Consider the following 10,799-nt stretch of genomic DNA (forward strand, 5'->3'; position numbering starts at 1 on the left):
GGGTTGGGGTGCGGCAGGGTCTCAGGGCTGGGGGGTTGGGTGCAGCAGGGGGCTAAGGGCAGGGGGTTGGGGGCTCATGGCAGGGGTTGTGGTGCAGCAGGGTCTCAGGGCAGGGGGTTGGGGTGCAGGAGAAGCTCTGGGCTGGCAGTGGCGCCCAGCAGGGCTCAGAGAGGCTCCCTGCCTGCCTTGGCCCCGTGCCTGTCCCGGAAGAGGCCGGCACCATGTCCCTGCAACCCCTGGGGGAGGGGGGACAGAGGGCTCTGCACACTGCCATCACCTGCGGGTACCTTCCCCAAAGCTTCCATTGGCCTTGGTTCCCTGTTCCCGACCAATGGGAGCTGGGGGGGGCGGTGCCTGCAGGCAAGGGCAGCACACGGAGCCCCCTCCCCCGAGGCCCATGGTGCCAGCCACTTCCGGGAGCAGTGCAGGGCCAGGGCAGGCAGGGAGCCTGCCTTAGCCCCAGAGCACCACGGTGCCAAGGCCGCCCAGAGGATTCAGGGGGCCTGGGGTCTTCAGCGGCGGGTCCCGAGGCAGAAGGACCCCCCACCGCGGGTCTTCGGGGCACTTCGGTGGTGGGTCCCAGAGCAGAAGGACTCCCTGCCGCCGAATTGCCGCCGAAGACCCGGAGTGAGTGAAGGACCCCGCTCCAGGGGCCCCGAAAAACTCTTGTGGGGGCCCCTGCGGGGTCCGGGGCAAATTGCCCCACACACCCCCTCTCCCCCCGGGCGGCCCTGCACATGGCTGGCAATCCCGTGGCCCAGATCCAAAGCCCTGATGGGCTGGATCCGGCCCGCGGGCCACAGTTTGCCCACCCCTGCTCCAGTAGGTTCCCTGTTGCTGGGGTCAGACTCCATGAAGGGGAGCAATCTGGGCAGCTGTTTTGCAGAAGGCCATGTACCCTGTGTGAGTTGGGAGAAGCTGAGCCCAGGAGCAGGAAGCAGGCTGCTGCCCCTAACTCTAAAGCGTTTTGCAGCAGGTTAGTGATATTGCTAACCCTCTATCAGGGAAGCCCGGGCAATGCTAAGACAGGTGAACAAAACCTAAGCTTTTGGGAACTTTCAGTTTCTTCAGTTTCTTCTAGTTTCTTCTAGCTGTTAATCAGTCAGCTGACTGGCTAGCAGGGATTTCAGCAGAGGAACAGGCTGCCTGGGTTCCAGCTGACAGTTGCTACAAGCAATGGAGGGAAGCTGTTGTTTTAGACTCAGCAGACTGTCTAGATTTGATGATCAAAGACTCTAACTAAGACAGGTGAACAAAACCTAAGCTTTTGGGAACTTTCAGTTTCTTCTAGCTGTATTTCTGTGGGGACTGAACTGTTCAGATTTTAATTTGTTTTCTATATTTCTGTTTATGTATAACTGTGAAAGTAATGTCTGTGGATGATAAAACAGCCATGTCATGCTGTCAAAATTATATTATCTGTTTCTTTATCATAAGATTTTACAAAGTTAATTAATTAAATTCATTTCGTTAGTTCCTTTTGGGACTTGAATGTGGAGAGGTTGACCTTGTCCAATTCTTGATGAAAATCCTTAGAGACTGAACGCTGGGTCTCCAGCTACTTTCTATGGAAGTTAGGGGTTTTTTAAGACACTGGAGACGGGAAATGTCACAGTCTGCACAATGGTAGAAGATGCCACCTTTTGGAGTTTTTTGGAAGACAGTTGATTTACAAAGAGGAAGGATGATGATCATGTGATTAAGGCACCGGACTGGGTATCGGGCTAATTCTGAGCTCTGCTACAACCCTCTGGTGTGACCTCTTGTCAGTCTTGTGATCTCATGGGGTACATCTACACAGCAAACAACGCCCCCATAGGGTGGCAAGGTTCAGAGACGAGGCCAACTGACTTGGGTTTAGCCCAGGCTCTGAGGCTCTCCCCAGTTGCTGGGTCTCAGAGCCCAGGCTCCAGCCCAAGGGGGAACAGCTACACTGCTGTTTTTAGCTCCAGGGAGTGAGCCCAAGTCAGTTGATCTGGGTTCTGAGACTTGCTGCTGAGGGTTTTTTTTTTCCTGTATAGTCATACCCTCAACTCCTCATCTGTGGTCTGGGGATAACAACCCTTCCTTTCTCTCACCTTTTGTCCTATCTGTTTAGACTGTAAGCTCTTTGGGGCAGAGACTGTCTCTCAGTATGTATCTGTACAGTGCAATGGAGCCCTGATCTCAGTTGGAGGATGCAGGCACTTGTGCAATTAGAACACTAATAACTTTTGGAGGTACTGTCTGGTGGTCTCCTCCCTATCTCCAGATCTGTCGTGTTTAATACATTAGCTGACAGATGGGAGTGTCTGCTCAGGAGAGAACAAGGTCTGGCAAACCAGGACTGAAGGGAATTGCCAGCTGTATTCAGAGGCCTGCACAGTAACTGCCTGCATTACTACATGGCTTTAGCCAGTGCAGTTATCACCTGGATTTCACAAGCACCACGCTCACATAATACCAAGCAGCCTCAATCTGTTTCACTTTTGGATGAGACAGCATACATTTTGGAACAGGCATAATCCAACCAATAACAATTCATAGGGCTTTCAAACCTCATCACAGGACTTATTGCAATCGGATTAAGTGCAGTAACTTCTGAGTCAAAAATGTAAAGTTGTGCAGTGAGACAAAGCAAGACAGAGAGGAACTATGGCAATGGGACTTAAAAAAAGGCAAAACACGTGCAAGACACAGAGTGGCTGAGGGACACTCAGAGACAAACAGTGGCTTTTAATTATAAAATTAATTGTTCTCCAGGGCACCCTCACAAGTGATAATACAATCACCAAGTTTTATTCTTTTTTAAATAGGAGCCAGTAACTCACAGACCAAAGACTCTAAGGTCAGAGGGACTATCAATGATCATCTGGTCTGACCTCCTGCACAGAGCAGGCCACCCACTCCTGTAAGAGACCCCTAAACACTATGCTGAATGTCATACATACTCATTGCACAATATATGCATCATATCTAGTTTACCTGATGACATGCTCAGGGTCAGTAAAAGCCCTGAATCCCCACGTGTCCTATACAGATACTCTAGGGGCACCATTCAGTTTTAAAATTCATTTCCTTGTGGTACAAACATAGACCCAGCTTCTGCAAATGCATGTGAATAACTTTACATATGAGTAGCCTCATTGAATTCAAGGTTCACCCCCATATACTGCAGGATTAGGGCTAGGGCTGCCGAAACAGCTGGTTTGATTACCCAGGATATTGACACTTGTGAACAACAATTGACACAGGCAAATCACAGATTACAGGTACTGTGGAACTTGAGCAAACGAACACAGAACAATTTATAGGGGAAAAGCCAGCACAAAACTCTCAGATCATGGAAGAACCAGCTAAATATGGCAAGAAAACAAACAACTCTCATTTTTACAGTCAAAGAGCAGTGAGCTATTGGTTTTGTGCTGTAACTCTCCCATTGTTCACCGTGCAGTATAATATGATCAGATTTCAGTTCAGGCCATTATAACATTATTGCAGTTTTATTTATGGTTCATGAGCAAAAATTTAACAAACATCACTCTTGTAAAATATGCCCATAATGCACTAAGTGTGCAGTATCTAACACACGGAAAATATTAGAACCATACCAAGGACAACAGAGTTTCCTTTCGTAAAAGAGAGGCAACCCCATCACTAAGGCTGTATTTTTTCTCGGCCCTAGAGAGGAAGATTAGATTTCCATAAACACACAGTATAAGGTGCTAAAGATTATATTGTACCTGTAATGAGTCCTCAACTGGTGACAGGCTGAGGTCAGGGATCTCTCCTTTTCTGCCATGGGAGGGGCCATTTCACAATGGAGAGCTAGGATTCCAGGTTTTCTGATGGCTAGCTTAGCCATGGCATATTCTTGACATCACTTCCATCACCTTGGAATGTGGCTCAAGTCTCTTGATGCCGACATGCCCCAAATCCACTCACTACTCACCACCTGTCATGCCCCCTTCCCCAGTTCACTCGTTACTCCCCACCCCTATTGCTGCTCTGTGGGCTCCTTCAAACTGTGCATGTGCACACTTCAACTAGGCTATCTCCCCAGTCTCTCCACCCCATCCCATTCTCTCCTCGCCCTTCTCCTCCTTCAATCTGCTAACTCCTTCCATCCCCCACCCAAGCCCAATCCACATCCCGAACGAAGCTGGAGCGGGGCCCTCAGTGGCATTCCCAGCCGGGACGGGAGCCAGCAGAAGTCTGTTGCTTGCTTCTCTATGGGGAACAGCTGTTTCTCCCCTGGATCTTGTAGAAGGGTCATGCATTCTTATCTTTCCCTCCCAGAGCTGTGGAGTTCTTTCCCCACTGCCAGGGCAGGGAAGAGGGCTGTTCAAACCCAGGATCCTGAGTGACTGGGGGGGATTACAGCTGAAGGGTCAACGCTCCCTTTCCCTCCCATGCTGGGGAGCACAGGGAGGGGTGGAGAGGCTAAGGCTGACAGCAGCTGAATTGCCGCAAGCCTGCAGGCAGGATCTCTGCTGCTCTAAAAATAGATCAGGCAGAGCTAATGTAACATAGATCAATGCTCCTGCTCAGCACCAAACTAGGATGAGCATCAGTCCACTGGAGTATGCCAGGGAACAAGCAAATGACCACTTGCCTGATAGCTCAGTCTGTGTCTGGCTTCTGGCCTCTGGTTTCCTGGGCTTGTTTACGCCTATGTCCAGCACTGCAATAAGTTTCTCTGAAATGCAGTGAATTCCTAAAACACATTTTATTAGTGAAATTCCCTGCTACTGGCTCTCAGGTCAGATCTCCCATGGCCCCCTGCAATGGATCTTGCTTTGTGGGGGGAACCAGGGGGGTCAGAAACTCTAAAGATGGCCCAGGCAGAGGACAGCTACATCCCCAGTCCTCAGTCCAGTTACTGCACATTCCATGTACACAAAGCCACATCTTTAAAACGGTTCCTTGATTTTAAATCCACTCACTGTTGTAGCTGCTGTTGTTGTTGTTAGTCTCTGTCGGTGCCAGGCTGTGCTGAATTGGCCCTTCAGAAGTGGCCCTTCCTGACAGTAAATGGGATAAGAGAGGGGAGGCGGGGAGGGGGAAAGAAAGAGAAGGGAAGGGGATATTTAGATAATCTCACTGACCAAATAGCAAACACTTCAACAGTTTAATGCTATTTGCATGCCAGTTTGTACTGTAATACCCTACCCTGCCCTCCCATGCACCTACTGTAGACAATAGCAATGGAGATGTAGGGCTGCCTGAAGTCCAGCCAAAGAGGACCATTAGCGCTTGCTAAGCCTCAGTCCCATGGAAATGCTTTGCACTGTACTGAGATCATTACACCCATAAAAAAAGAAGGTAATGGGTTGTCCCTTTTTTACACAAGCCAAGCAGTTCTAACAGGCATGTCCCGGGCATTTCCAGAGAATGAACGTTCTGTATGTTGCCCTATCAGCATGCTTGGATCATCTTTCAACATTCCATTTAACAGCCCTTAAAAACATATGCCAGGTGCTGCATATTCAAAGTGAACAAATCGTCTTACAAACTGATACAAGAGGTGGCAAAAAATACTGGCAACATTTCTCTGGACAAATAATAAGCACGGTCTTTCCTCAGGAAGGAATCACCAAACTCCTTTTTTGTGTTACGAATATGTTTAATTTACGTTGCTGAAACCTTTGTCATCTACGGAGTCTGCTTTTCTTTCACAAACCGTACTTGCTACATAATCTTGTAAGGAATACGCCTGTGCAAGATTTACAAATAGGTGCTTTAGAATCCTTTAATGTAATTACTCCCAAAGATACTGCTTTTTAAAACAAAGAGACAAAATGGCAATTCACAGGACCTTAAAGCCTGCTAAGTTGAGAGCACTGCACATTTTAATTTTGGAGATGATACTTACCATGCTTAGGATCCATTACTCATCTCACAGCCTGATTGTCTTCTTGCTTATTATACCAGTGTAAATGAGGAATAGCTCCACTGTTCTCAATTGAGTTACACTTATGTAGAGGAGTGTAGGATCAGGCCCCAAGGCTATAAAATTAGCAGCTACTGTGGAGGCGCGCACACACATACATAGCTATTTTTTCCGAACTGTGGAATGATGAGTTTGGCATTAGTTCCTTAGTCTGCATCTGAGTTTGGGAGATTTCCTGGTATGCAGTCCTGCTAATGAACACAGTCAAGCTTACTCAGTAAAGAGGAACCATCTCTTTTTTAAGCGTTGGCTTCTCTTTAAATGCTCTCTCTTTCCCATGTATGCCTGTAGAATTAATGGGACTCCAAGCTCTTAAGCATCACTTAAGCAATGTACATGGTTGTTAAAACAGCATTTCTGTTAATTAAAATAAAAGATATTTTAAAGCAAACATGGGAAGCTAATTCAAGCACTGAAACATGCATTTGAGCCTTATACTGTCAAAAAAAGATGGTTACTCACCTTTGTAACTGTTGTTCTTCGAGATGTGTTGCTCATATCCATTCCAGTTAGGTGTGTGCATGCTGGGTGCACGTTCGTCGGAGAAACTTTTACCCTAGCAACACTCGGTGGGCCGGCAGGTAGGCCCCTGGAGTGGCGCCGCTATGGCGCCTGATATATACCCCTGCCGGCCCATCCGCTCCTCAGTTCCTTCTTGCCGGCTACTCTGACAGTAGGGAAGGAGGGCGGGTGTGGAATGGATATGAGCAACACATCTCGAAGAACAACAGTTACAAAGGTGAGTAACCGTCTTTTCTTCTTCGAGTGCTTGCTCATTTCCATTCCAGTTAGGTGATTCCCAAGCCTTACCTAGGAGGCGGTGGGGTCGGAGCGAGACGTTGCGGAATGTAAGACCGCTGAGCGAAGGCAGCATCGTCTCTAGACTGTTGGACCAATGCGTAATGGGCTGCAAAGGTGTGGATGGAAGACCAGGTAGCTGCGAGGCAGATTTCCTGTATGGGAACATGGGCCAAAACCACAGCAGATGAGGCCTGAGCCCGTGTAGAGTGGGCGGTGAGATGGCCCGTCTGGACTTGAGCCAAGTCATAGCAAGTCCGAATACATGATGTAAGCCAAGACGCGATACGTTTGGAGGAGATTGCCATGCCCTTCATACGTTCTGCCATCACTACAAATAGCTGTGGTGATCGCCGGAAGGGCTTGGTCCTCTTGATGTAGAAGGCGAGAGCCCTCCGGACAGCCAAAGTATGGAGCTGTTGTTTCTCGTCGTGATGAATGCAGCTTTGAAAAGAAGACTGGCAGAAAGATGTCCTGGTTAAGGTGAAAGGCAGAGATGACCTTTGGGAAGGAATGCCGGATGAGGTCGCAGCTGTACCTTGTCCTTATGGAACACAGTATATGGAGGATCCACAGTCAGTGCACGAAGTTCTGAGACTCGTCTAGCCGAGGTAACAGCGACTAGGAATGCTGTTTTCCAGGACAGGTACAGTAGCGAGCATGTGGCCAAAGGCTCAAAAGGGGCCCCATGAGCCTGTTTAAGACCAGGTTCAGGTCCCAGGTAGGGGTAGGGGCTTGACCTGTGGGTATAGTCATTCCAAGCCTTTGAGGAACCTGGAAACTATAGGCGTCAGAAAAAAACGGAACGACCAGCTTCCCCGGATGGAAGGTGGATATAGCCGCAAGGTGTACTCGCAGAGAGGAGATTGCCAACCCCTGCTCTTTAGAGACCATACATAGTCCAGGAATAGTGGGGATTGATGCAGAACACGGAGAATGGTCATGCTGGGCACACCAGTGGCAGAAGCGCTTCCATTTTGCAAGGTATGTCGAACACGTGGAGGGCTTTCTGCTTCCGAGCAACACCTGCTGTATTGTGGCAGAAACAGCTCAACTCCGACTGGCTTAACCAGACAGAAGCCATGCTGTCAGATGGAGGGACTGCAGGTCCGGGTAGTGCAGCCTGCCGAAGTCTTGCGTGATCAGGTCCGGCCAGAGCAGCAGGGGAATTGGGTCTGACAGGGACAGGTCGAGCAGCATGGAAGTACCAGTGCTTGCTTCGGCCAAGCCGGCGCGATCAGAATAAGGCGGGCTTTGTCCCTGCGGATCTTGAGCAGGATTTGGTGGACAAGAGGAAACGGTGGAAAGGCCATAACAGAGGTGGCCTGTCCACGGAATCAACCTAGGCGTGGAGGTCGGAGCGAGACGTTGCGGAATGTAAGACGCTGATCGAAGCAGCACACGTCTCTAGACTGTTGGACCAATGCTAATGCTGCAAAGGTTGGATGAGACCAGTAGCTGCGAGGCAGATTTCCTGTATGGAACATGGGCCAAAACCAACACAGATAGGCCTGAGCCGTGTAGATGGCGGTGAGATGGCCCGTCTGGACTTGAGCCAAGTTCATAGCAAGTCCAATACATTGATGTAAGCCAAACGCGAACGTTGGAGGAGATTGCCCATGCCCTTCAGACGTTCTGCCATCACTACAAATAGGTGGTAAGCACCGGAAGGGCTTTGGTCTCTGGATGGTAGAAGGCGAGAGCCCTCCGGACAGCCAAAGTATGGAGCTGTTGTTCTCGTCGTGATGAATGCAGCTGGTGAAAGAAGACTTGGCAGAAAGATGTCCTTGGTTAAGGTGAAAGCAGAGATGACCTTTGGAAGGAAGGCCGGATGAGCGTCGCAGCTTACCTTGTCCTTATGGAACACAGTAATGGAGGATCCCACAGCAGTGCACGAAGTTCTGAACTGTCTAGCCGAGGTAACAGCGGACTAGGAATGGTTTTCCAGGGACAGTACAGTAGCGAGCATGTGGCCAAAGCTCAAAAGGCGGCCCCAGAAGCCTGTTTAAGACCAGGTTAGGTCCCCAGTGAGGTGGTAGGGGGCTTACCTGGGATATAGCATTCCAAGCCTTTGAGGAACCTGGAAAACTATAGGCAGGAAAAACGGAACGACCAGCTTCCCCCGGATGGAAGGTGGATATAGCCGCAAGGTGTACTCGCAGAAGGAGATTAGGCCAAACCCCTTGCTCTTTAGAGACCATACATAGTCCAGGATAGTGGGATTGATAGCAGAACACGAGAATGGTCATGCTGGGCACACCAGTGGCCAGAAGCGCGTCCATTTTGCAAGGGATAATGTCGAACACGTTGAGGCTTTCTGCCCTTCCAGCAACACTGCTGTATTGTGCAAACAGCCTCAACTCCGACTGGCTTAACCCAGACAGAAGCCATGCTGTTCTAGATGTGAGGGACGTGCAGGTTCCGGCGTAGTGCAGCTCCGGAAGTCTTGGTATCAGGTCCGGCCAGAGCAGCAGGGAATTGGGGTCGTGACAGGGACAGGTCGAGCAGCATGGAAGTACAGTGCGCTTCGGCAAGCCGGCGCGATCAGAATTAAGCGGCTTGTCCTGCGGATCTTAAGGATTTGGTGGACAAGAGGAAACGTGAAAGGCCATAACAGAGGTGCGCCGTCCACGGAATCATGACGCGTCTGACAGGAGCCGGGAGCGACCCTTAGGAGCAGAACACCTTGGCATCACTGTTCATTCTGAAGGCAAACGGTCGATGTGGGGAAAGCCCCACCTCTGGGAAAATCGTATATGGAGAAACGTCTGGATGGATGGACCATTCGTGCAGAGGAAGGACCTGCCTTCAGGTGATCTGTGAGAGTGTTTCGTGAGGGAGGAGGAGAGACAAACTGAAGACGGTATCCAAGTTCCACCGTACGAAGGACCAAACGATCTGAAGTCAACTGGGACCACGCCGGAAGGAACGAGGAAAGGCGGTTGGAAAACTGGAAGGGATCCGAAAAGGGAATTGGTACGCTGCTCTTGGGTGCACCCTCAAAAGTTTGTTTTGGGTCCCGATGGTGATTTGGCTGAACCGGAATTGTTGCCCCCTTGAGGTCCCGACTGCCGTCTGCGGGTAGTGCGACCTCTTCTACGGGCAAAATCCTGTCTTGGCCGAGGCGGGGGGGAAGGGTGCTGAGGTTGGGAACGGAATGACCGTCTCTGAGTCTGGGGTGTATGCATTCCCAGCGAACGCATGATAACTCGGTTGTCCTTCAGACTCTGCAGCCTGGGGTCTGTCTTTTGCGAAAAAAGACCTTGTCCATCGAACGGCAAGTCCTGTACGGTATACTGCGGCTCAGGCAGTAGGCCGGACACCTGTAACCATGATATGCGTCGCATGGCTATACCAGAGGCGACCGTTCTAGCCGCCGAATCAGCGGAATCTAGTGAGGCTTGCAAGGAGGTTCTCGCAACCCTCTTCCCCTCCTCTAGAAGCGCTGTGAACTCCTGACGGGAGTCCTGGGGAACCAACTCAGTAAACTTGCCGACTGCTTCCCAGGTGTTATAGGAGTATCGGCTTAAGAGGGTTTGCTGGTTCACCACGCGGAGCTGAAGTCCTCCGGCAGAGTAGATCTTCCGGCCCAACAAGTCCATGCGGTTGGCCTCCCTAGATTTTGGCGCGGGGGCTTGCTGGCCGTGGCACTCCCTTTCGTTGACCGATTGTACCACCAACGAGCAAGGGGTGGGGTGCACATAGAGGTATTCGTACCCCTTAGAAGGCACCATGTATTTTTGTTCCACTCCCCTGGCTGTTGGTGGGATGGAAGCCGGGGACTGCCAGATGGTGTCTGCTATGGCCTGGATCGACTGGATAAAGGGGAGGGCCACTCTGGTTTGTGTTTCCGCTGATAGGATGCTAACCACTGGGTCCTCCACCTCAGGGACTTCCTCTACGGGAAGACTGATATTTTGGGCAACACGCCGCAGAAGATCTTGGTGTGCTCGCAGATCAATCGGAGGAGGCCCCTGTCATAAACAGATAGCTAAGGGTTAATGTTTCTTTTACCTGTAAAGGGTTAACAAAGGGAACCAAACACCTGACAAGAGGACCAATCAGGAAA

General features: G+C 50.3%; 1 protein-coding gene across 4 annotated transcripts in view; it reads right to left on the reverse strand.

Moving 5' to 3' along the window:
* Window positions 1-10,799, reverse strand: part of NRG1 (neuregulin 1) — a 743,293-nt gene that overhangs the window by 447,263 nt on the left and 285,231 nt on the right. For 3 of the 4 annotated variants that reach the window (XM_075067428.1, XM_075067426.1, XM_075067425.1), the window contains exon 2: window positions 4,926-5,003. In XM_075067428.1, coding sequence (XP_074923529.1) covers window positions 4,926-5,003 — 78 coding nt within the window. Of the gene's footprint in view, window positions 1-4,925; window positions 5,005-10,799 lie in introns of those variants that run through there. The other variant, XM_075067427.1, reaches the window with a different exon arrangement.

This window comes from Chelonoidis abingdonii, chromosome 6 (genome assembly GCF_003597395.2).
Source record: "Chelonoidis abingdonii isolate Lonesome George chromosome 6, CheloAbing_2.0, whole genome shotgun sequence".
NCBI lineage: Eukaryota > Metazoa > Chordata > Testudines > Testudinidae > Chelonoidis > Chelonoidis abingdonii.